This window comes from Pan paniscus, chromosome 9, assembly GCF_029289425.2.
Source record: "Pan paniscus chromosome 9, NHGRI_mPanPan1-v2.0_pri, whole genome shotgun sequence".
NCBI lineage: Eukaryota > Metazoa > Chordata > Mammalia > Primates > Hominidae > Pan > Pan paniscus.
Genome location: NC_073258.2, coordinates 76,684,687 through 76,710,331, shown reverse-complemented (window position 1 = coordinate 76,710,331; position 25,645 = coordinate 76,684,687). Strand labels below are relative to the sequence as shown.

At 51.6% G+C, this 25,645-nt stretch overlaps 1 protein-coding gene and 2 long non-coding RNA genes across 5 annotated transcripts in view; 2 read left to right on the top strand and 1 right to left on the bottom strand.

Annotated features, from left to right (window-relative positions):
• The window catches only part of DGAT2 (diacylglycerol O-acyltransferase 2), a 32,771-nt gene extending 17,955 nt beyond the window's left edge, over positions 1-14,816 (bottom strand). Inside the window, exon 1 of one of the 3 annotated variants that reach the window (XM_003814707.4) lies at positions 14,424-14,816. In XM_003814707.4, coding sequence (XP_003814755.1) covers positions 14,424-14,544 — 121 coding nt within the window. In that variant the 5' untranslated portion in view covers positions 14,545-14,816. Of the gene's footprint in view, positions 1-9,741; positions 9,761-14,423 lie in introns of those variants that run through there. The other 2 variants (XM_014346928.5, XM_055094697.2) reach the window with 2 other exon arrangements.
• Positions 9,789-25,645, top strand: part of LOC117974971 (uncharacterized) — a 68,628-nt gene continuing 52,771 nt past the window's right edge. Inside the window, exon 1 of the long non-coding RNA XR_004665170.3 lies at positions 9,789-13,783. This is a non-coding gene — a long non-coding RNA (uncharacterized LOC117974971). The remainder of the gene's footprint in view (positions 13,784-25,645) is intronic.
• LOC130540602 (uncharacterized) lies at positions 14,889-25,465 on the top strand. The gene is made up of 4 exons (XR_008954597.2): positions 14,889-15,042; positions 18,542-19,292; positions 21,304-21,713; positions 25,296-25,465. It is a non-coding gene; the product is annotated as an uncharacterized LOC130540602 (long non-coding RNA).

Sequence of the window (25,645 nt, the reverse complement as noted above, 5' to 3'; positions counted from 1 at the left end):
TCACAATCTTGTCCTTGAGGGTCTCATGACCTTTCAACTGAGCCTACAAGCTGGGAGCAGGGAGAGAGATGGATTTAGGGGCCTACACTCAAGCCTCTGCTTTTCTTCAAAATCTGCAAAGCAACAAAGCCACAGCAGAGTTTAGAAAGATACCTACCCTTATGAGCTGAAAGTTAACAACTGCTTTGACTTTTAGGAGGAAGGAAGGAAATGCTAGGCCTCAAGATGGCCCCTTTCCCTGGTGTGATGCATCAGAGGGAAGGGGCTTAGTTTAGCAGAAGAGTCAAACCTAGGTTCAGACTTTGGTTCTACTCACTATGTGACCCCAGGCAAGCTTGCAGGGTTCACTGCCATATCCTCAGTACACAAATTGGGTGTTCAGTAGCATCTAATAACACCACTGGCATAACTGGGGTGGAGGCGGCAGGATGTGAACTCACAAAAGCAAATAAAGAGGCTGGGCCATAGAGCCATTCCAGAGGTCTGCCTCATAATTGCTCCTTCGCCCCCTTTATAAAAATCCTACCTTCATAGGACTTTCCCACCTCCAGACTTGCCCAGCAACCCATCTTAGAGCCTGAGAGCCCTCTGGGTCATCCAGTATAGCCTAATTGGACAGCCAGGGAGACTGGGGACCAGAGACAGGCACTGACTAGCCCAGGGCTACCCAGGCAGTAGGCGGCAGAGCCAGGACTGAAACCCAGCATTCCTGACCCTGCTTAGAGGACCTCCCCTTTCCCCAGAGCAGCTCTGAGTGCAAAGGCTCTGTACACAGGACACAGTCGGAGGGTCATGCTCAGGGCCTGGTCAACCTGCCCAGCAGTGGGACCTGGACAGATGAGTTCATCACATGCTTATCCTTGAGGGTCTCATAACCTTTCACCTTCACCTACAAGCGGGACAGGCCTGGGTGAGTATATAAGGGAGGGAAGTGAGGTCCAAGCACAGGCTTGAACCCTTGATCCAAGGGCTGGGGCTGGACAAGTCATCTTCCAGCAGCTGGCTCTGCCTCCTGAGCCATGCTGGATGAAGTGAAGCAGGAGCCATGGCCACCGAAGGCTGGTTAAGTGGCAGGTGAGTTCCTGTTCCATCTGAGGCAGGCTGGATGCCCTGGCTAGACAGAAGACAAAATGTACTCTAGCACTTTCCTACTCAAAGCGTGGTCTGGGAACAGCAGCATCAGCATCACCTGGGAGCGGGTTAGAAATGCAGGACTTTGGGCTCCAGACTGGATTTACTGAATCAAAATCTGCATTTTAACAAGATCCCCAGGTGATTAAGTCTGAGAAACACCACTATAAATGCTTCAGTCCAAACACTCAGGTAGGGGCTGGGGTGAGACACAGCACCGGGGTACACCACCTTCTATTCGGCAGGAAAAAAAGGCAAAGCATGCCTTCTCGTGGCTGACTTGCTTCCCGTTGCAGACAGGCCCCTGAAGCCAGCGGTTTGAGGGGTGCGTAGGGAAGAGGCATGCTGGGAGTCAGCTTATCTAGCTCCCTACCTTGGCGCCAGGGCCAGCCCCCATGCAGCTTGGAGGAGGAGTATAGAAATTTCACTGATGACATATCCCCAACTGAAACAACTGAGAAGACCTAAAAATTCTTCATCGTGCCTAATCCAAATCTCTCTGCTAAGCTTATTAGGTGTCTTAAAATTAGGTAAAGTCATAGCGCAGGAAACGCACGCCATCTTGTTCAACCCTCACCCCATTATACAGACTGGAAATTGAGGGCCTGCGGGAGTCTCCCAAGTCCCGCAGCAAGGTGGGTCTGCAGGCTCAGGCTTTTCCCACACTGCTGGTTCGGTTCTCACCCTGCCTTATCCAGCCCCAACTACCGCCCACAGCTCGCTCTGCCAACAAGTGGGAAATGCAGTCTACCAAGTGAACCCTCACTTCCCATCTGCCTGGGCAACTGTACCGGAACTGCTGCAAGGTGGTGAGCTCTAAGTCCGAAATACCAAATGGCAAGTGCTTCCGTGGGCGTTAGAGTTGGGAGGCTCCTGGAGAGGGAAGCTGGAAGGACTGCACCTCTGCTTTCTCAGGCCCAGGCCCTCTCAGGCAATCCCAACCTGGCTGACCATGGAGGCCGTGGCCTGGGAGCTGGCCTGGTCATGGATGCTGAACCCCGGGCCAGTGGGAGCCCCCAGTCCACCTCAGAAATATTCTAGGCAGAGGCCCTTCCCTGCTTTGCTTACCTGATGATTCCCTGATAATGAGATAAAGCAATACATCCTTCAAAACCCAGAGATGGTGATAAGGCAGCAGTCTTCCAGGAAGCCTTTGGAAAGAGAAGGCCTTTCCTTCTCTGGGATGATAAACACTAAGTTCTATGCAGGCCTGGAATTGCCAGGGGCCATCTTGCCACCCACAGAGATAACCTATTTGAAGATAAAGTCAGACCCGCACAATGGAGAAACAAAAGAGCATCCTCCTCAGGGCTCCTACAGCCCCTGGCCTTGTACTAACTGCTGATTACAAGCTGATTCTGCATCACACTGCAAACTGCCCGAAGGCCAGGCCTGGGTCTGATCCATATCTGGATCCCCAGTGCCCTGTCAGGCCAGCCCCAAGAAGGTGCTCTGGCCACTCTTCAGGCCCCTGGAGTTCCCTCCATGCAGGGCTGAGTGAAAGGTATGATGCACAAGAGGCCCATAAAGCTTTGGGAGACCCTCCATGCCCTTGCACAGGCACTTGGACTCCTGTGAGTTTGGCACCAACACCCTATTTTGATGGTGATACTGGGTCAAGGTCACTCAGCCAGATGCTGGCAGAGCTGAACTCAATTCAGGCCCAACCTCCAGGCCTGCGTCTGCTCCGATGTTGCATGTCCCCAAGTTCCTTCTCTCTGCTCCCCACAACAAAGCAGGGGGCAGTGGTGGGGAGCTGGAAGGGGAGAAATGAATGATATGTTTTCCTTCAGAGGAGTGGGTCAGGAGCAGGCATCTTCTACAGCAGGTAAAGTGGCAGCAGGACTTGGGTTTCTAGACCCAGCTCTGCCACCAACTCCCATGCTAAGTCTCCTCACCTCTCTGGGCTTCAGTTTCCCCATCTATGAAATGGGGGTAAGGAGGGTGAAGTCTGTGATCTCTGGCACCCACCCTCCTGAGGACTCCTGTCAGGGTATTTGGGACCTAGAGCTTACCACCTTGCAGTAGTTCTGGTACCGCTGCTCAGGCAGATGGGAAGTGAGGGTTCAGTTGGGCACCCCCAAAACACTGCCAGTCCTTGCCACCTGGCTGTCAGTACTTCCTCTGCCCCAGCTGTGGCTGGGAGGAGTCCAGCAGAAGCTGGTGGGGATGCCGATGCTGCAATCAGATGCCACCACATGCCACCACCTTCACACCCAGCCTGACTGTTCCTGACTCCTGGGTGGGGCCACAAGGGAGCCTCAGCATCCAGCCAAGTCCCTGCTCCTATCTGCCCCCTCACCACACCTGCACTCTCTCTGCACACTCCCACAGCACCAATGTCACTTTACTTGGCCATCCCACTGCCAGTGATGCATGGGTGCCAGGACTTGGTAACTGATTCATCTGTGGTAAGAGGGGCTCATAGAGGTTTACTGCATAGCTGAGCAAATCCATAAGCAAATCCAGAGCAGCCTCAGAGGCAGCTAGCTATAGGCCTGGATGCCCAAGTTAGACTGGGCTGCCTGGCAGGAGGCAAAACCAGCCCCATCACTGAGGACTGACCCCAGAGATGGGGGATGAGCCTCTTTTGCCCTCCCTAGGTACAAGTTTCTCCACCTAGAAAGGGAACACAACCCTGCTACCTACAGATGTCTCTGTTTCATGGGGGCAGATGAGACAGGCTGTAGGGGAAGATTCCCAACAGAAGACTCAAATGGCTGCTCCCGGGCAGCACTTGCTTTACACAGAGCTCATTTGCTCCTACCTTTGGGGAAGGCAGAGGGAGTAGAGCTGCCAGAGAGGCCCAGAGCAGCTCTTTTACCACCCGGAAAGCAATCCCCTTCTCCCGCGCCTATGTGGGGCTTCACCGTCCCACAGCACTCTCTGGGAAGGTAGGCAAGGGGAGAACTGGCAATCCTGTTTCACAGAGAAGGAAACTGAGGTGAGGTGAAGCCCAAAGAGGCAAAATCACTTGCTTGAGGTCAGGGTGTGGGAGCCAGGACTTAAAGAAGGTATTCAGGCTCCCAGTCCCTCATCATCTCTATAATGCTACGCTGTTGAGCGCTGGCCCCACCAAACACGCCAGCCCACACCCGGACTTCAGGAACATATCCTGGCAAAGGAGAGCTCCCTCCTCTGCCCATATCATGCTCAAAGTCTCATGTGGATGTTCTAGTGAGACTGGATTCCACCCCACCAACCCATGTGCTTTCAAGCAGCTCTCAGACCCAGGGCCCAGCCCAGGGCTGGGGTGTTGAAGGGTGTCTGTGAGCACCTCTTTGCCCAATATCTGATATCAAAGTGATCAGGAAGGCCACACCTTGGGGCTGATGAAACCCAAGTTTTCTGGGCTTCCTCTCACATGCCTGAGGGCAGCAGTGTCTGAGCCCCAACCCCCTAAATCTGAGAAAGAGGGCCCTGGGCCAGCTCTGCCCTTGCCTGGCTCTGTGACCTCGGGCAAGTCACCTAACTCTAGCTTTGGTTTTCTTATCTATAGGATGAGGGTGATAATCCTCACCTCACAGGATTTTGGGGAACATTGAATTTTTTTTTTTTTTTTTTTTGAGACGGAGTCTCTATCTGTCACCCAGGCTGGAGTGCAGTGGTGCGATCTCGACTCACTGCAACCTCCGCCTCCAGGGTTCACTCCATTCTCCTGCCTCAGCCTCCCGAGTAGCTGGGACTACAGGCGCCCGCCACAACACCCGGCTAATTATTTGTATTTTTGGTAGAGACGGGGTTTCACCATGTTAGCCAGGATGGTCTCAATCTCCTGATCTCGTGATCCGCCCGCCTAGGCCTCCCAAAGTGCTGCGATTACAGGCGTGAGCCACCACGCCCGGCCGGTAACATTAAATTTTAAAACGTGTAAGGCACATGTGGCATTTGTTAGGTGATTAAGTGGTGGCTACTGGCATTGCTCCTCCCATCTCCAGAGTGGGAAGGGGTATACGTAATGAGCAAGCAGAGTTTTTCCAGAGGCTCATGGCCATGGGTCTGTGTTACAAGAAGAGGTCGCAGAGTGACGGTAGCGCAGAGGAGGCTCCAAGGAGGCCATGAGGCTTCGCCAGGGCCCTGAAGACAAGATCTAGGGGTCAAACAGGAGGAAAGTGCGCACTGTGGTTGGGGGAAACTGCTGGAACAAAGCCTTGCAGGGAGTTCTAATGAGGCAGACCCAAATACTCAAGAACCCAGAAAGGGGGGTGAGTGACTGCCTGAAATAGAAGTTGAGAATAAAGAAGTTGGAATGAGTAGTCAAAGGTGGCTTCCTGGGTGAGGTGGGTGGGGACAGAGCTAAGATCCAAGGCATAGAGCACATACAAGGTACTAAGTGCTAATACTAGCCCTGGGGAAACAGCAGTGAGCACAGCAGATGATGTCCTGCCTCAGAGGCAGCTGTAGGCCTGGATGCCCAAGTTAGACTGGCTAAAGTTAAGTTAGGATGCTTAACTTCTGCTGAGGGAGAGATAAAACACCTACGTATGTATGATGTATGATGTAACATCAGGCAGCGATGAGAGCTATGAAGAAAAATAATTTGGGGCAATGAGATAGAGAGAGGGGCAGGAGGATCCCTGGCCTATGGAGAGGAGGCCCTGAGCGTACATGGGGAAGCACTGGTAGACAGAGAATGTGGGCAGCTCACGCCTCTCGAGAGCCCACACCGCATCCTCCACCCACCTCACCTCCATACTGGCATCTGGCAGGGGACATGCCAATCTGGAGTCAGTGCCGAAAACAGGGGCCGAGAGTCAGGAGAACCTGGCCTCTAACTCGTAGGAAGTGGCCTGGATGAGTCACTTCCTATACAAGCTTCAGCTTCCTCATCTATACAGTGGGGCTAATACCTACCTCACCAGATTGTTGTGGGAATTAAATGAGATAATGTATAGCCAAGAGCTTCATAAAAAGTAAAGATCTCTATGAATGCTGATTAATTACCAAGTAAGCCTTGGTGTCCTCTCCTGTTTGATGGGTAAAATAATGCCTGCCCTGCCTAGGAACAGAGGCGTAGGCAACAGGCTAACTTAGGATTCAAACCCTGGCTCTGATTCTTACCTGCAATGAGACCTTGCAAATCACTCCCTGTCCCTGGGACTCAGTGTCCTCCTTAGCTTTAATCCAGGATTGTCATAAGGAATCTAAATAACTTAGGGAAAAGGGCCAGAATGTCTGGCATCAATGTGAGAGAGCCAGAAAGATGCCAGCTAAGAGAGGTGTGAACAGCCTCTTGGGCTCCTTGAGGCGGGGGTGGGGGTGGGGGTCACGCTGCCCACATCCCCAACCCCAAGGATGCCACACCTGGGCCCATCTGGACCTAATGTCTGCCCTGGGTCTAGGTGAGTAAGTCACCCCCAAGTTACCCCCAAAGAGCTGAGGACAAGTTGCACGGAGACAGAGAGAGCAAATAGTTTTTTAAGAGGTGCACAGTAACAGGTTGTATATTATGAGGAGAGGTAGCAGAGTGAGGGTCAGTACATATTGACCCCTAGCAGGCTCTTCCAGCCCCAGGGAGGTCTAGGAAGTCAGGCCAAGTGCCAAAGAGATGACACTTCATCAAGGCTGGAGATGAGCTCTCTTCCAGGCTCCTCCAGGCAGACACCTTTCAGCGGGAGTCCACACACATGATGATGAGAGGCCGGTCATGGCAAAGCTGCCATCTCTGGAGGGTCATGCCCACTGCTATTAGAATCCCAGGCCAGGGCTGGGCTCCCGTAAGCCTCACACAGGAAGCTGTCTCCACTTGGTGCCTCACCATGTGCTCAGCCAGAGACTCCTTCCCTCCAGGAAGTCTCCCAACACTGTCTGACTTCACTGCAGTGCCTCCAGGTAGAGTTCTATTGCTTCTAAGTCTAGTTTGGTCAGTCTTTTAGCACATGCATACCAGGCATCCACCAGGCACTGAGCACTGGCCTGCTAGAGACCAACCTGTTGACTCTTTCTCTGGAAAGTCTTCCCTCTCCTCCACCTGGGTTGGATTGACCGCATCCCTGCCTGTCCCATCTCACCCCTGTACTCAGCCCTTTCTCATTATGGGAAAAGGTATGTGTGTGCATTTGCAGGGACCATGTCTCATTCATCTGGGCCCTGGTGCTCAGCACAGGGTCAGGCGCAGAGAAGGTGCTCGATCAATGTTTGCTGAATGACTGAATGCTTGAGAGGACCGTGATGAATAAACAGGGCCTAGACAAAGATAGAAAAAAGTCCACCCACAGCTGACTGACCTGTGCCATGATGGAGGGTCAAGCAGAGCTTTCTGGGGAATCAGGAGGGAAAGGTCTTCTCCAGCTGGAGGGTGGTTAATGTCGGGGCAATGGTGGAAGGCCCCAGAGGAAGGGAGAGAGAAGGGTGGAACCCAAACACTAACATTCATACCAGTGCTTTCTAAGTACCCTTTACACCCCAGGCTCCACACCAGGAGGGGAGCTTCTAGACTCTGCTTCTCCTCTGCTTCTTGGGCATCTGCTAGAGGCTGAGTTCTGCTCCTGGGCTGCCCACCCAAGATATGGCTGGGAGACAAAGCTGCGAACAATTATACATAAAGGATCAGTCAGGACTAGGAATCCAGGGGAGGCCCCAACCCCCACAGGAGGGTGTTCTTAGGGATGCCTTCCAGGAGGAAGGTACAGGGGCAGGACCCCAGGTAGTAGAGTCCTGCAAAAGGCATTGCAAAGGCCCGAAACAGAGAGAAGACAAGTTTGAGGAATTAACTGCAAGTAGTTTAGTCAGACTGCAGCACAGAGACTGTGAGTCTAGTTGGAAAAGTAGAGAAACAGGGAGGCATGAAGGACTGGGATGCTAGGTCTAGGAGTCCTGGCCTCTACCCTGAAGGCAGAGAAGACAGCCAGTCAGAGCCCACTCCCTCCACTGGTGCCTAAGAGCCCTAGGGCAGCTAGCTAGCTATAGAACTGGTCCCAAAACGCCAGTGAGTTCTTTTCTGAAAAGATTAACAATTCGCTTTAACGGTTCTGTTTTGCAAATGAGGTATCCTTAAAGCAGGGCCCACTGGGACATCTGGCCCAAAGGGGAAGCCAAACTACTGGAGAGCCAGCACACAGCTATGCTAGGTGTGCCAGGTGGGAAGTGGGCCATCAGGACCCTGCAGGCACTGTCAGTCCTCAGGGCCTGCTGCAGGGAGCCAGGCATCCTGAGGATCTGTAGACCTGCAGGGGCGCTAAGCCTCTTCCTCCCCTCTCTAGGTTTCCCCATTAGCACTAAATTAGGAAGCTGGGGTGGATTTGTTGAAATCTGAGTGCTGCTAACTTGGGCCACCTGTGCTCTGCTAGAATCCACAAATGAATTTTTATCCACAGAAGATCTCCCTAAAGGGAATATAAGCCCATCCTCGGGCTACTCCATACACCTGGGTTTTTGTGTATTCCGTTTTCATCAAGTAGAACTTTCACAAAGTTCCAAGAGGTAAGGCCAAGGAAGTGAGACTCTTAGAATGCCATGTTCCTGATACCGAACATGGATCCACATCCAGGACTCTGGACATGATTGCTGAGGACCCCAGGGGCCCACTTCCCCCACCCCACCCACTGTGACCAAGCACATTCAAAAAGTAGCTACTGCAGTGGAAGGGGCTGCCATGGCAACACTACTAGCTTGTGAGTAGGTCACCAAGGAATCTCCAAAATACGTCCCCATCACAATATATGGGCAAGCATGGGGAGACAGTTTCTTCTGGGGCACTTACCTTGGCCCCAAGTGGATGAGTGCACCATTTTCACAAGGAGAAGCTGAGGACAAGAATGAGGAGGTGGCTGACCTCAAGAGTCCCACAGCAGTTAGGGACAAGAATGGAATTGCATTTCTCCAGCAGGGATGTAAGGAAGCCAAGGGGGTCATTTCAACCAGTCCTCCTCACTGTGCAGATGAGAAGGCTGAGGCCCTAAGAGGCAGTGTTATACCCAAGGTCACATGGGAAGCAGAGGCAGGGCTTAGAATGGCTAATTCTGCTCTAATAAGAAAAGGAGTTTGTGTTTCCCATTTCTATTGATTTACCCAAAAGGTTCACAGGGTGTAGCCTCTCTGCATCTGCACCATAATCTGCACAGGTTCTTATGACACTTTTGCTCATTTCATAGATGAGGAGACTGAGGGTAAGGAAGGGTAGTGGCTTGCTGAGGCTGCGGAGCAGTTTGGTGGCCAAGCAGGAGCTGGAGAGAGCCCAGGCCTGACTCCTGCCCCTGTGCCCTGCCCATGAGGCCCGCAAATCAGCCAGCAGCTCCATACCAGGAGGCCCTCAAAGTGCTGGAGGCCAATAAACTAACTGCACCAGGCTCCTTTCCTATGAGCTCTCAAGTCGTCCTCCTGCTGCAGACACAGGTGAGCCACCACAGGCCTGGATCCAGCATCCTCTCTGTCTCTCTTGTCTCTGGCTCTCAGTACACCAAGACCTCAGCCTCAGTTGGTCACTCAGAGGCCCTGCAGTCAGTCTGCCTCTCCCATCCAAATCTCATACCTCTATTTATGCTATTTCCTGTACCTGAATGTTCTTGCCTGTCTTGCTGATGTCTATTCATCTTTCCAGATCCGGACTGAATGTCACCTCTTCCAGGAAGACTTCCCTGACCTCAGGGTGATCAAGCTCCCCGGTCTCACCTCTTTGCAGTCTTTCCTGTCATTGCTCAGATCACTCTGCACAGTCATCTTGTGTACATCCCCCTGGTCTCACTTCCTCAAACGCAGGGACTGCAGCTGACACACAGAAGGTGCTCAATCAATAAAATGAAGGGTCCACACCCCAAGTCCCTTCCTCAGTGAAGCCTTCCTGGATGCCCTAGAGCAGGGTCTGCCACTCTCTACAGTGTTGGGGGCCTGCTGGATGTGTAACACAGGACAAATGACAAGGACTAACATGAATGTCACAAGTTCAAACACTCACACTCAGGTTAACTCAAACCCTCCATCCTTGAGAATCTGAGAATTCTGACCCTATTTTCCAGATAGAAGGAGTGAGATCCCCAGAGAGGAAGTGAAGCCCCCAGCCACATCCCAGAAAAATGTCAGGCCTGGAACCCCAGCTCTTGGGCTTCTAATAAGCCCTGGGAAGCAGTAAGGGTGACCATTGAGCCTGGCTCTGCCCACTTGCCATGCAGCCTTGGAGCCAGCTCCTTGCCAGACTGTGGGTACCTCCAGGGCAGGGAACAGCTGCAACCCCAGCACCCAGTCCCTAGCACAGGTGGTTACAGGTACAGAGGAGGCCCAAGGAAGGCTCGAGGAATCACACTGAAGCTAAAAGCAGGGCTTCCTCCAAGAGGAATGGGGCAGTCCCACTAATGATTCCTTTGTTTAACAGATACTTACTAAGTACCTATTACCAGTGCCAGGCACTGTGCTAGATGTCACAGCACTGAGAAAGACAAGGTTCCTGTTTCCAAGGGACTCATATTCTTTTTCTGTTTGTTCTTTTTGTTTTGTTTTGAGATGGAGTCTCGCTCTCTTACCCACGCTGGAGTGCAGTAGCACAACCTTGGCTCACTGTAACCTCCTCCTCCTGGGTTCAAGCGACTATCCTGCCTCAGCCTCCCAAGTAGCTGGGATTACAGGCACGCACCACCACACCTGGCTACATTTTTTTATTTTTAGTAGAGATGGGGGTTTTACCATGTCAGCCAGGCTGGTCTTGAACTCCTGACCTCAAGTGATCCTCCCACTTCGGCCTCCCAAAGTGCTGGGATTACAGGTGAAAGCCATGGCACGCGGCCGGCCAAGGGACTGATATTCTTACTGGGGAGACAATTGCTTAAACAGATAAGCACACATGAAAATTTAGGTAGTGATAAAGGCTATAAAAATAAAAGAAGATGTGGTGATTGGAAGTGGCTCTCTAGATAGGGTGGCCAGGGAAGACCTCTGAGAGGAGACTGACTGTTCTGAAGCCAGCCATGCAAAGACCTGGGCAGACAGGCAGCATATGCAAAAGCGCTGAGGTAAGACTGAATTGGGAGTAATGCTGCAGGAACAGGAAGACCACCATGCGTCTGCAGCATGGTGGGTGACATGCTAGGAGAGGAAGTTGTGATGGCAGTGGAGGCTGTTTACCTGGGGCTTACTTCATAGGCCAGGAGGAAGAGTTTGGAAAGTCTGAAGTGTGACTGAGTGTGGGTAGGGGGCAACTGGCATTCACCTGGCAGCCAAAGCTCTGGGGGATCTTAGTGCTCTAATCCACTAGGGCAGGCTGGGGGGCTTCCTCAAAAAGTTTGAGAAGGGATGAGCTGCCACCCGCACCATGGAGACAACCTTCACTCATTCAGCAAACCACTGAGCACCTACAATGCACAGAGCCCTGCACTCAGCCCTTCACGGCATTGCAACCCTTCTCTTGGCTTAAGGAGTCAGGCCACAGACTGGGAGATGGATCTGAGTTCTAGCCTGGCTTTGATAACCCTGGGAAAGTCCCTTCTTTCTGGAGACTCCAGTGATCCCATCTGTAACATGAGGGTTGGGCCCGATCCAGCACTAATTTTTACAACTCAAGTACTTACTGTTGAATTTGAGGGCGGGAGGGTGGAGGTGGGGCAGGATTTCAACACTGGCCATTGAGTCACTGAGCCTGTTAATACAACATTACTCTTGGCCCTCCTTTCTCAGCCTAGATGAGCCCTTGCTGACGCAGCCCCAAAGTGGCCTCTATTCAGCTGGGGAAGTGATGTAGGTGAGGGGGGAAGCCACACGGAATTGGAGAGGGAAGCATGAGAGTAATGTTCTCATTCTGACTTAGGACTAGGTTAGGTGACTGTCAACCCTCAGTTCCCAGTTACCCCCAACAATCTAGCCACTTAGTTTCAAGCAGATCCACAGTGATGTGGAACTCCATCCTCACCCACCCCAGCCTGTTGCAGTCCTCAACAGCTGTCAGAAAGGACTCCTCTGCTACATCAAAACTTGCACCCATCATCCCACTCCTATTCCTGGCCTCACTCTTTGGAGCCACACACAACAAATCAGCTCAGAATTTTACTGGGACCACCAACATCTCATGCTAGGTCCTGTGCTGAACCCTGAGGACACAGGCAGGTGTCAAAGGGCTCTTCTGAACGAAGAGCCCCCAATCCAAAGGCAAGGATAAAGAATAGGATATATATCCCTCCTGTCCTGATGAACTCTGCAAACTCCACATCTGGCACAGGACAGCCCTCCAAAGATTAGGAAATATCAACACAGACTCCCGCTTCATCCAGCATGCACCCACCTACCCATACTCCCACAGCTGGCCTTTTTTTTTGGCCAAGAAACCAGATGCCAAGGTATTTATTTCAATCTCTCACCCATCACAGGACTTCCCTTCACAGAATCCATGGTCTCTACTTGAATACCGTCACTGACGGGCTGTTCACCAGCTCACAACAGTGGGACCTTACCCACAGAGGCAAACTAGGCCACTGGGGAGTATCTTCAAGGACCAAGGATCTAGAAGGCAGGTCTAATGGAGATGCCCAGATAACAAAATGTGCTTCAGTGCCCTCCCCTACTCCACCCAATCTTTCACCAAAGTAGATCCCAGAAAGCTGAACTGACTGGTTTGCATTTCATACCAGCCCTTCCTACATTCCATGATGTAAATCCTTGCACCCAGTTTAAAAAAAAAATGTTTTCAAGATCTGATAACAACATGGGGAAATGTTCCTGACATGATATTAAGTGGCTTGGTTAAAACCATTCGCTAGAGTACAAGTTCTCCTAAGGAACAAACTCTAAGTCAAAAACATGACAGCCAGGGTCACTGCCTCCTGGAAGACACAGCTCCCAGCCTGTGGATGGCAGAGCCGAGGGAACGGGGTCTCCAGGAAGCACTACCACAGAGAACATCCCTATCCCACTGCCCAGTGCAAAAACATTTTTAACAGCATGAACAAGGGCAAGTCCATTCATCCATTGATGTCCCTAAGGACATCAAAGGACACAGGGAACAGAAAAGGACTCAAGTGAGAGAAGGGGCTGTCAGAGGCTACTGGCTGGATGCATGGGGCAGCTCAAGCTGCTCGCCCCCGAGACAGGGCAGCAGCTGGGTTCCTCTTCAAGGGCTACGAGCAGCACCCACACCAAGAGGGGCAGATAACCACAGCGATAATCACACAAGAAGCAATGCCAATGCCTAGGTCACAGTTAAAGTGTGGTACAGCTGCAGGGTGGGTTATTGCAACCACTAGGACATTGTAAGTGATTCTGATTAACAGAAGGGAAACCTCGATGTTACATTAAGGGGGAGAAAACAAGATTCATAACTATATCTACAGCATGTCCTCAATTGTATCTATGCAATGTGTATAAAGAAAATGATCAAGAGATATACTAAAATGCTAATAGGAAGGTATCTTTGGATAGTCGATTTACCAGAAATTTTTTTCATTTGTCTATATTTTCAAAAATTCCATAATTAGCAAGCTTTATTTTTGTAACAAAGGTGGGCGGTGTAGGCGACCGTTAGTTACTAAAGAAAAATCCATGTCAGAGAGGCTCAGCAAGCAGAATACAGACTTAGAAAGAGGGAGAGGGGCTTCATGCAAGACACACACGCAGACCAGGACAGCTGTGATGACTTCCCAGGGTCTACCGGATTTGTACTTGAATCCAGGGGTCAAGGCATCAGCTAAGGAAAACTTAGGCATGCTTCCTCCCACTTCAGTTTCTCCAGCTCTAGGTAAGGGAGGTGGGGGTTGGAAGAGTTGCTATTCCTCGCTTGGGAAAAGCTGCGGGGGGTGCGGGGCGGGGGTTGATTTCAACTCTGCGCGATTCACTGAGGACCTCAGTTCTACCTTGGAGGACATGCAGGGTCCTCTCCGCTGCCTTCTAAGCATGCCAGGCTCAAGAGTTGCTGCTATGTGGGCTCCAGAGCCTGGGCGAGAGGATGGATGTGGGACAGAGGACAGGGCAGACACACCTGTTCCAGTCGGGCATGTTCCCCGTCTGGTGGCTGTCTCAGGAGACGGCAAAACCCATACCATCCTGCCCATCCAGTCAGTCTATCACTGCCAAAGCTCGCTCTACCTGGTGATGGGAGAGGGGAGGGAAGTGCCAGAGGTTACCAGCCGCAGTGGGGGCTGGGGAGGAGTTCTCGAATATCCCTAATAACTAAGAATGGTGGGTGGTACCGCTCCCACCTCACGGATGAGGGAAACAAGCTGGGGGGCGGGTGGAAAGCGATGTAACAGAGGTCGTAAAAATTGATGAGTGCCAGAGTGGAGAATGAACGTGGACTCATCAGTACCCACCAGCCTGCCACAGGGCCCTTTCCAGAAAATCTTCTCGCAGGTCCATAACCCCTGCGCCGTGGCACTCACCCCATCTCCCAGACCCCTCGCGCGACAGCGCAGGTCCTCCGTGAGAGCGCTGGCTCCGGTCAGCCTCGGCCTGACGCTCGCCGCGCAGGACCCCGGAGTAGGCGGCTATGAGGGTCTTCATGGCTGAAGCCCGCCCAGTCACGGCCCCGCGGGAAGCCGCTTCACCCCGCGCCCCTGGCCCATGCCCCGGCCCCCGGGGCCAGGGCTTCGCGCAGAGCACAGGGGTCCCGGGACGGCGTCGAGGCTGGGCGGCTAGGACACCCGGAGCTGCGGCCGGCGGCCAGTGGTGGCGCGAGAGAAACAGCCTAGACCCCAGCAGAGGCGGCAGCCGCGGCGCTGGCGTCCGGGAGCGCAGCACTTTATCACCTCACAACCGGGCAGGCGCCGACGCGGCGGGCGGGGCGGGCCGTTCCAAGCCGCCGCCCGCGCCACTTGCTTGTGGGGGAACCGCACCTGAGGCTCTACTTGGCGCGGGCCCGAGGCTGGCCAGCAGCCTGCTCCGCGCGGATCCGGGGAATGCGTGAGAGGAGAGCAGCTCTGAGCCCTGCTTCCAAGGGGCGCGCCCGGTTATTCCCCTCGCTCCCTCAGTCCGACCCCGGGCGCTCCCCCGCGGAAATTGGTACGGCCCGGCGGCCAGTACCCGGGCGGGGAAAACCAAGCACGTGCGGTGCAGGCAGAGGGCGTGCAGGGGGTCGGGCCTTTACTCTTTAGGAGGGGCTGTCTTTTGGCAGCAAAGATGCGAAGGTCCCGCTTTTGGTCACTGGTATCAGGATTAGTTAGGTTAGGGCTGGGTCTCTCAACCACCCAAACTGCTTCTGGCTTTCCATCTCTTTATTAAGAAACCTCACAGAGCACCTATACCCTGCTGGGTGCTGGGGACCCAGCCAGATCAGCCCAGGTTCTGCCCTTGGGATGCTCACGCTGGGGGGCAGCAGAGACAGCCGCACACAGTCACTGGTGACAACGGCCAGGACAAGCGAGAAACCAGGGGGCTATGGAACCACAGAGTAGAGAAGACTCTGCCCTGGGCTGGGGGAGTGGGGGCGCTGGTGCACTTCCCAGAGAGGTTGGTGCACAGCAGGTTTGGAATCAGATAGACTAGGAGTCCAGTTCTTGCCCTGCCTCTCTTGAGCCTCAGTTTCCATATCTGTAAAATGGGAATGATAATTATTATTTTTGTGAGGTACTTTGAGAAGTAAATGAGATAAGGTATAAAAAGAGCCTAGGTAGTGTCTGGCACATAGCATTCCAGAATGGTTTGCCCATTAATGAATAGGAATTTTGCAGATGGAAGGTGTGAGGGCAAAGCAGAAAGATAGGCATAAAGTGTTAGAAAAGCCAGCATGTTTGGGGCAGGGCTGGGGGCCCTGGAGTGGCTGGAGCCCAGGCAACTGTGGAAAATGAGGCTGAAGTGAGAGGCGCGGGTGCCTGAACTGAGAGAGGCTTGGGAGTGCCACTCTTGAGATATTGGGGGGGAGCCGGGTCTTGGGAGAGCTTTAGTAGGGAAATGGCTGGTCAGGTGGGTTTTAAGTGTCCTTAGCCATGGTGTGGGAAATGGACAGGAGAGGCTGTAGGTCAGGAGGGCAGTGGGGAGGCTGTAGGGGCGGGGGATCCATGTGAGAGAGGATGAGCCTCAAGGCACGGCAGTGGTAGAGGGAATGGAGGGAAGGCCTGATCTAGGGAAGAGCATAGGAAGCGAGATCCACCAGCATGTGGTGGAGCGACTTGTTGGATGGGAGGCTCAGGGAACGAGTGGGGACAACAAGCATGTCAGTGATAAGACAGATTTCTTAGGCATAGCTGGAGCGAGCTAGCTGTGGGGTCACAGCATAAGAGGAGAGGAATTCCCTGCCTTTGTGGTCTTTATCATGTTCTCACAGGGGGAGAGGAGAATGACAGAAGTTACAGGCACAGGGCAGCAGGTAATAGATGCCTCTGGTGCAACCTAGAGATGCTTCCATTTGTTCAGCCCTCTCAAGGCCACAGGAGTAAATCTCTCAACCGTGTCACTGGGCCCCAAGGCCCGAATTGGCCAAGAGTAGAAAGAAAAGCTTTCCAGGCAGAGCTCCCAGCATGTGGTGAGGCCATGAGGCTGGAAAGATCTCAGTGCCTTTTAGGAAACTGAAGGTAGGCTAGTGGCATGCCACATGTGGGGGATGGGGGGAGACATGGGGACTGGTAAGTGCAAAGGCTGGGAGGTAGAAACAGGTGTGGTTTATTTTTGGGCAAAGAGGAGTGAAGCCAGGAGGATACTGAAGGTGCCAGTAAATCCTGGCATCCTCTCCTCAGAGAGGGTGCTCTTGGAGGCAAGACTCCTGCTGGCCTGGAAGATCCCAGGTCAGTCTGTGGCTCGTGCCTGCTCCAGAAGGGTCTCCTGTGGAGGAGGCCTGGGCTGGAACTCATGGCCCACCCACTCACCCTGGGCAAGTCAGTATCGCTATCTTGTCTAGGTTTCCTTTTCTGCATTATGAAATGGAGGTGACAGTTTCTGTTTTGCTGACTTCACTTGAGTATTTGAGGATGAAGTGAAATCACAGCATGTAAAAGAGTGTTATCACTGTGCTGTAATGTAAGAGATCATTGTCTTAAATGGCAAGATTTGGGGTTACCAAGGCCTATTTGAAACATTCAGATCCCAAGTTCATCTACTTCAGCACATTTTTGCTATGCACCTTCTCTGGGCCCGGCCCTGGTTAGGACACAGAGAGTAATCGGACTTAGTCCTTGGCTTTGAGGAGACGCAATCAAGAGATGGTGTCCTAAAGCCAATGATCCCAAGACAGCCAGCCTGTGGCACAGGGTAACATGGAAAGCTATGCCAAGTTTGGCCTTTCCCCCTGTGCTGTCACTGTCTGCCTGCCTCTCCACGGAGCCAGGCGTTTCCCAAGGGCAGGAACCTCATCACTCTATGTCCCAGTGTGGGCCTAGCTCGGCATAGACGCTTAGTCCAAGGTGGATTGCCCCCTGAAAAAGTATAGTAGAGTCATAGAGGAAGTAGAGGGAATGGTAAATTGGGAAGGTCAAGAAGAAGTGATATTGCTGCAGACCTAAGATGAGAAGTCTGATTCTGTGAGGCAGGGGGAAAGGGGAAAGGTGTCAGGCAGAGGGTACAGCATGGACAAAGGCCTGGAGGTAGGAACCCTGTGAGCACCCTGGTGTGGCTGAAAGAAAGATACAGGCAGAAGAGGGGTAGGAAATGAGGCTGGAGAGGTTGACAGGGCCCAGATCTGAACGGCCTCGTGGGTCCTGCCAGGAAGCTTGGACTTCATCCTGTGGGGGGATGGACCAAAGGAGGGGTGTGAGCAGAGATGCACCTTGATTGGATTGGTGGGTTAGAAAGATAAGCTGGGGTCCAGCGCGGTGGCTTACGCCTGTAATCCCAGCACTTTGGTAGGCCGAGGCGGGCGGATCACGAGGTCAGTAGATTGAGACCATCCTGGCTAACACGGTGAAACCTCCTCTCTGCTAAAAATGCAAAAATTAGCCAGGCGTGGTGGCGGGTGCCTGTAGTCCCAGCTACTCGGGAGGCTGAGGCAAGAGAATGGCGTGAACCCAGGAGATGGAGCTTGCAGTGAGCCGAGATTGTGCCACTGCACTCCAGCCTGGTAGCCTGGGCGAGAGAGCAAGACTCAAAAAAAAAAAAAAAAAAGGAAGATAAGCTGGGTTGTTGGTATGGAGGTGGGTGCTTGGGGAATAGGGCCATAAAATCTGGTCCCCAGCTTGGGCCCTTCCTGTGTGGGAACATCTATGAGAGGACGCAGAGGTGAGTCCAAGGGCTGAGAGGCACAATTGCTTACTTCTGTGCCACCTCACAGAGCAAGCAGCCCCTGGCATCCCAACTTCTAGAACACTCCTTCCCCTTGGCCTCCAGCCGCCATGCCCATGGGTACTGCTTAAACAGCTTGGTCCAAATTGGATTTGGAAGGAAAACCAGACCCAAACTTAGAGTAGCCCGGAAAGGAAGTTTCATGGCAGCTTCCTGTGTCCTGGGACTGTTTTCAACCCTGTGTGAGTTTGGGCAAGGGGGGCTTACACCAGACTCTGACTTCTCCTGGCTCCCTCCCATGCTTCTTGACATTCCTAGCCTCCTATAATGACCAGCCCTGACCTTCCTGCAGGTGTGTGAGCAGAACAGCTTGAGAATGTGTTCTAGGACCTGGTTACCTTTCCTTCATCATCTCTCAACCCATGTGTATATTGGGAAAATCAGAGACCGGTCAAGTCATGCCTCCAAGAAGGGCTTGACCAGGGTGGGCTTTGTGGTCCCACCAAGAAGCTTGGACTTCATCCTGTTGGGGGATGGACCAAAGGAGGGGTGTGAGCAGAGAGGCATCCACAAGGATGGCTCATCCTCCACCCACTTCAATCACCAGTGTTGTACAGCCATTGGGGATTACACGTGCAGCTTTGTAGCTTGTGAGAGGTTTGACGCATGCACCTCTGAGATATGCTTCAGTGATAGCAGTCTTAGCTCCTCCATTGCACACATGAGGAGGGTAAGTGGCCAGCCTATAAGGCAGAGAGGACACTTGCCCTAAGAGAGGCACAGGTAGAAAGACAGAAACAAACGTGTATCAAGCTCCCTGCTCTGTGCTAGGCCCTGGCTTGTGTGAGCTTGCCCAGTCCTCACAGCCACCACACAAGGGGTGATCACCCCCACCGCTTTGCACATGGGGTGCAGGGAAGTAAAGTGACTTGTCCTGGATCACACAAGGAGTAAGTAGTAAAGCTGAGATTCACACCAAGTCTTCCAGAGCCTCAAACCTGTATGCTTTTCCTGCCTCCCAAGGCTGGGAGAGGGAGCACCTATAACAGCAGAACTACTGGACGAAAGCAAATTCCCATCCATCGCCTCCACAGCCTTGGGAGGTTAGTCCCATTTTGCAGTTGGCAAAATGAAAGCTCAGGGAATCAAATAGCTTGCCAGATGGGGTTGGGATGTAACCAGTTCTCATGCCACAAGGCTAGGGCCCATTGGGGTTAAACTCCTTTCAGTGCTCAACTCACTTGGAGAGTGGGCGGGCAGGGTTCTGGCAAGCAGAGGCAGCCTGGCATGGCCCTCTAGCCTGGAAACTCACCCGCCTCCTTACTCACAGGAATTTGCCAGCCAGAGCAGCTGTGTGGCATGGCTGCACTCCTCTTGGAAGTCTTTGCCTCCCACGTCCAAGCCCCCTACTGTCCCTCTTCCTGGTGGCTTCCCCACATGCTGCTGCTGCTTGGTGGTCAGGGGCCTGATGGTATATAGTCTTGGGTGGCAGGCTACAGAGTCTAGATTTCATTCTCAGGGCAATGGGGAGCCATAGAGGTTTTTAGCAGGAGTTTTATGCTTTAGAAAGATCATTGTCCAGGCAAGAACATCTTTAACTGTCATCTCCATGGCACCCTTCCTAACTACCTCTACCTTATATTAGTCAGTGTCCCTATGGGAAACAGCCCACCCAAACTGGGTAATTTGAGGACAGTTTAATACAAAGACTGTTTGCAAAGATGTAAGCAGGCTATAGAGAAAACTCAAGGGATGGTGCAGTAGCCCAGGACTAGTCACCTCATAGGGGGTCTGGCCTGAAGGACTAAGAGAAGGACACTGCAGGTCCAATGGGGGCTGAGTGGAGAGGGCTGCCACATGGAAGCTGTGGCCTTTGCTGAAGGGGCACAGACAACCCACAGGGACCTGGGTTGTCTCCAATATCACCCAGGTCCCTCCTCTAGGCCATGCCCAGTGTTGGGCCCTGGGACACAGAGAGGACTCTGATTCTACTTGGCCCTCAAGGAGCCTCCCCAGGAAGAATCAGCTGTATAAACACTAAGAGTTTCAGCACCTCTCTGCTAGCATCAGACTTCCAGCTTCCCTCTTTCAGAGCACCTGAAACTCTTAGTGTTCATACAGCTGATTCTTCCTGGAGAGGCTCCTTGAGGGCCAAGTAGAATCAGAGTCCTCTCTGTGTCCCAGGGCCCAACACTGGGCCTGGCCTACAGGAGGGACGTGGGTGATATTGGATGGAAGGGAGGGAGGCAGATGAGAGGAAGGAGAGAGATAATGACGACAGAGCCTGAACTGAAGGGGTGGCAAGGCAAAAGAGAAGCAAGGGTGATTTTGAGAGATGCTGAAGCTTTAGAGTCTCTAGGATTTGATGGCATGGATGTAGGGCTGAAAGGAAGGAAGGGGGTGATTGAAGATGGCTCCAGGTTTCAAACCAGAACCCAAGAGCACAGACCTCCCAGCTCTAAGGTCAGGCCTTAGCAGAGCTTGGTAATGGCCTTTGGCCCTATCTTGTGTGACAGGTCTGGATGACAGTAGAGGAATAGGGCAGGACTGAGACCCTTGGGAGCAGCCCCAGGCTTGTTTTAGAAAGTTCTGTTGCAATGTGTACAGACAGCTCCCCTTGCATCATTCTGCCTGCTTATTTCTTACTCAACTCTCTCAAGGCCTTTTCCCTGCAGGAATTGGGGGGTGGGGTGAGGGTGGGGGAGGGGATATTACACAGAGAGCTCCCAGTACATTCATTTCTCATCTGCCCTTCTATCTGGCCGACCTTTCCTGAGACCCCCCCATCCTTGTGCTGGGTGCTGTGGGTACAGTTCTTGCTCCTTAGGGGCATTCTGGGGGAAGAAACAGACACCTAAAATGACAATTATTATTCAGCAGTAGTTTCTAGCTTTTTAAAAGCAGTGAAACCATTTCTTTTTTTCTTTTTTTTTTTTTTTTTTTTTTGAGACGGAGTCTCGTTCTGTCGCCCAGGCTGGAGTGCAGTGGCGCAATCTCGGCTCACTACAAGCTCCACCTCCCGGGTTCACGCCATTCTCCTGCCTCAGCCTCCCAAGTAGCTGGGACTACAGGCGCCCGCCACCACATCCAGCTAATTTTTTTTTGTATTTTTAGAGACGAGGTTTTGCCATGTTAGCCAAGATGGTCTCAAGCTCCTGACCTCATGATCTGCCCATCTCAGCTTCCCAAAGTGCTGGGATTACAGGCGTGAGCCACCGCACCCAGCTGAAATCATTTCTTCAAATACAACCTTGAGAGCCCAAGAAGTGACAGGGATGACAGGCTGCTGGGGTGGTCCCACAGTTCCTCAGGGTTTGTCTCTCACTTGCCCAGCCCACACACCCTATCTCCAGGGCTCTGTGGAACACAGTTTGAAACTCCCGCTGCACAGAATAGCAAGCGCGGGGCCGGGGGATGCACTGAAGACGGGCATTCAGGCGGATGCCCCCTGCACACTGTGGAAAGGCACCCTGGTGGGCTGGCACCTGGTCAGACCCATCTTCCTGAGCAAGGGCACTGGACAGGTTTGTTGGTGGATCATTTTTATATGAATACATATGCCTAGACAAGGCACTTCTCCTGGTCCATCCACCCAGACCCTGACTTGGCCCCAGACTGAATAAGCCCCCACCTTGCCACATGTTAATGTTGCTTACTGTGTTTGAGCTTCAGTTTCCCTGTGCTCCATCCAAATGGGAATAAGTATCTTCCTCCTAGGGTTGTTGTAAAGACTAAAATAATAAATGTAAAGTGCCATATGGGCACAATGGCTCATGCCTGTAATCTCAGTACTTTGGGAGGCTGAAGCATGAGGATCAGTTGAGCCCAAGAGTTGAAGACCAGCCTGGGCAACACAGACAGACCCCATCTGTACCCAAAAAAAAAAATTACCTAGGCATGGTGGCATGTGTCTGTAGTCCCAGCTACGTAGGAGGCCGAGGTAGGGGGAGGGGAGGATTGCTTGAGTCCAGGAGTTAGAGGCCGCAGTGAGCTATGGTCGTGTCACTGCATTGCAGCCTGGGCAGCAGAGAGACACCCTGTCTCTAAGTGAATGAATGAATGAATGAATGAATGTAAAATGCCCAGGACAGGGCCTGGCATATAGTACTTGACAAATTGTTACCAGTAGAAGTATTATGATTGAAAATAAGGATTAGGGTGACAGGTTTGCCCGGAGCTCTGACACCTTCTCCAAAGGGCTTTGAACAAACATAAAGGGAGGGAGAAGAGTAAAATGCCTGAGAAGGCAGTGGAATTGGAGGACACTAGAAATGACAAAGAACCAGGCATCTTAGCATAGGAGATGACCACAATTCACAAAGGAAAATGCAGTATGAGCAAGGGTCCTGGAAGGAGCAGAGGCTCAGTAATAGTAGCCTTAGTCAGAGGAAACTGGAAATGTTGCACGCTTGACTCAGCATGTCTTTCCTAAGCAAAGGTCCCTGTGGCAGCCCCTGGGCTGCCCAGTGCAGAGATGTGTAAGACCCAACACTGCTCTCAGGTAACCTGTAATCCAGGGAGGATTGAGCACTTTTGAGCATGGACAACAGTAATACAGGGAGGAAGTTAGAGATGTTAGTAAAAGAGGGTTCTGGGGGAATCAGGAACACTTTGTGGAGAAGGAGTGGGCAATGAACTGCGTCATATCTACCTAAATAAACCACTGTGCTATACTATGTTGTGGCAGTTTTCAAACATTAGCAGAGGGCTGGTTAAAGTATAGCTTTCTGGGTTCCACCCCCAGAGTTTCTGATTCAGTAGGTTCTGGAGTGAGGCTGAGAATGTGCATTTCTAACAAGTTCCCAGGACATGCTGATACTGCTAGTTTGAAGCCCACATTTTGAGAACCGCTGCTGAACTGCTTTGCAGTGAGACTACAGTGGAGCATGGGACTGCTGTGCTGTATTAAATTGCTCCAACTGCATCTCAGAGAACCTGCAGATTACAGAATCTGTAATCTCTAGGAAATGCTGTTCAGCTGGAGAAGCACTGGGAGACTGGAGGTGGGCTAGTGCCATCCTGATTTTTCCAAAAGGAGAAGCAACAGTTTTCATGAACTATAACAGGTGTTAAACTTCAGTGAGTATTTACTGTCTGCCAGTTACTATTCTAGGTTCCTTACATGAGTGGATTTAGTTAAGCCTCACAACAACCCTTTGGAGTAGATACTATATGAGTCCATTTTTCAGATGGAGAAATTGAGACACAAAGAGGTTAAAAAAAATTGCCCAAGGTCACACAGCTTAGGAAGTGGCAGAGCCAGGATTTAAGCTGAGATGGTCTGGCTCCAGAGACCATGCTCTATAATAGCTGCAAAATCCTGGCCATATTCTGAGGTCAGTTGTATAAACTGCATTCTATAAAGGATGCTCTGTGACCCTCAAGAGAAAAAACAAACAAACAAACAAAAAAACAAAACCCTGAGTTGTCAGGAGCTACGATTGAGTCACCGAGGAGAGGTGGTATCCATATATCAGTTTTCTTTCCAGTGGCCTCTCTAGATTCCCAAACTGGCCTAGGACTAGGTCTATGGTATCAGCAGAGTCCTGAGCAGGTAGGTGACCAGCAGGCCAGTGTGGGCCCTGCTAGGGAGGAGGAGCTGCCTCAGGTAGGAGTTCATTCTAGAGTGGTTTCCTGGTCACTCCAGGCTCCACCTCAGCCTGGCCTTATGGATTTTTTTTTTTTTTTTTAAATAAGTGACCTGAACAAGGATGCTGACATGAGGCATACAGGAAACACAAAGAAAGGCAGAAAAGCAAATATTTTGGATGAGATAACTGGGATCAAAACACCCTGAAAGCCTGTAGATGAATGTGAATCTGCAGGATGGTGTTGATGAGGAAGAACTATAAAGTCAGGCTTTAACTGAATGTCTCTCAGCCTCTTTCTTTGGTAACTTTGGCCTCCCCCAGGCTGCTGGGTATGCTGGGTCATGAAACTGAATAGGGTTGGGTTTTTTTTTTTTTTAGGCTGACCCTCTGAGAAAGATTACTTGTGCTCATGGACACATATAAAAACATTCACACTGATACCTCCATGCCCAACAACCAGGAAACAGTTCTCTCCTTCTCTCTTCTGCCTTGGGCCATGCCACCTTGCATAGACAGCTGTACTACTCTCTTCACTGGTCCCCTGTCTCCAGATTCCGAGAAGGAGCTTCAGAACACAGAACCCAACCATTGTTTCTCGTGGCTCCCCATAGCTCTTAGGATGAGGCCCCAGCTCCTTAACTTGGCATTCAAGGCCTCACATCATCCTGCTCCTGCCACTCTCTCCAGCCGCCTCCACTCCTCTCCCACGGCCATGCTGTAATGTGGGTCCAGCTCCCTAGGCCCATCAGGTCACTTGCCCTGCCCCTGAACGTGCTTTTCCACCTCTGGGTCCCTGCCCACACTGTGCTCTTGAGCTCAAGCCCTTCCCCAAGCTCCCCCTTTTTCACACCCTGTCCGTCTGTCCTGTCTTGATGCATCTTCCTCCAAGAAGCCTTCTTTACAACCACACATACCCCTTTTTAAAACTTTCACTTAAACTTTAACACTTCTGCTGCTTGCTGCACAAAAACAAACAACCAAACAAACAAAAACTTTTAACACTGGTGTTTGGGCTGGAAATTTGGGAGTAGAGTCCTTCCCTGCTAGAAGTTCACAGCATGGAGAAGCCACATTTTGGGGAAGCAAACAGTTTGTTTTATATATATATATATATATATATATATATATATATATATATATACACATATATATATATACACATATATATATATATACACACATATATATATATATACACATATATTTGAGATGGAGTCTTGCTCTGTCGCCCAGGCTGGAGTGCAGTGGTGCAGTCTCGATTTACTGCAACCTCTGCCTCCTGGGTTCAAGTGATTCTCGTGTCTCAGCTTCCCGAGTAGCTGGGACACCTGGCATTTTTTTTTTTTTTCTGTATTTTTAGTACAGATTGGGTTTCACCATGTTGGCCAAGCTGGTCTCGAACTCTTGACCTCAAGTTATCTGCCCACCTCGGCCTCCCAGAATGCTGGGATTACAGGCGTGAGCCACCTCCAGTAATGTATCTGTCTACATTCCTCCCTTTCCACCTGACTTTAGGCAGGGACAAAGCTGATTCTGAGCAGATCTGGCACAAGGAAGTCACCAGAAAAGGTAAAGACTGGATCTTATCCATCTTGTTGCCCATTCCTGCCTCTGCAATCATGTGCACTCTGGGAACTTGGAAAATACATTGTGGCATCCAGTATTAAATCTCATGGTACCTAGAATGACTGTTGTCATTCATTCATCCATTTATTCATTCACTCATTCATTTAACACAGTTATTATATACATGCTCTTTGCCTTGCAAGACCTGTGTAGGTATTAGAGATACAACGGTGAGAAGAAAACGACCCAGTCCCTGGCTTCCTGGAGCTTCTGAAGTTCAAGGTCAAACTAAGAGGAGG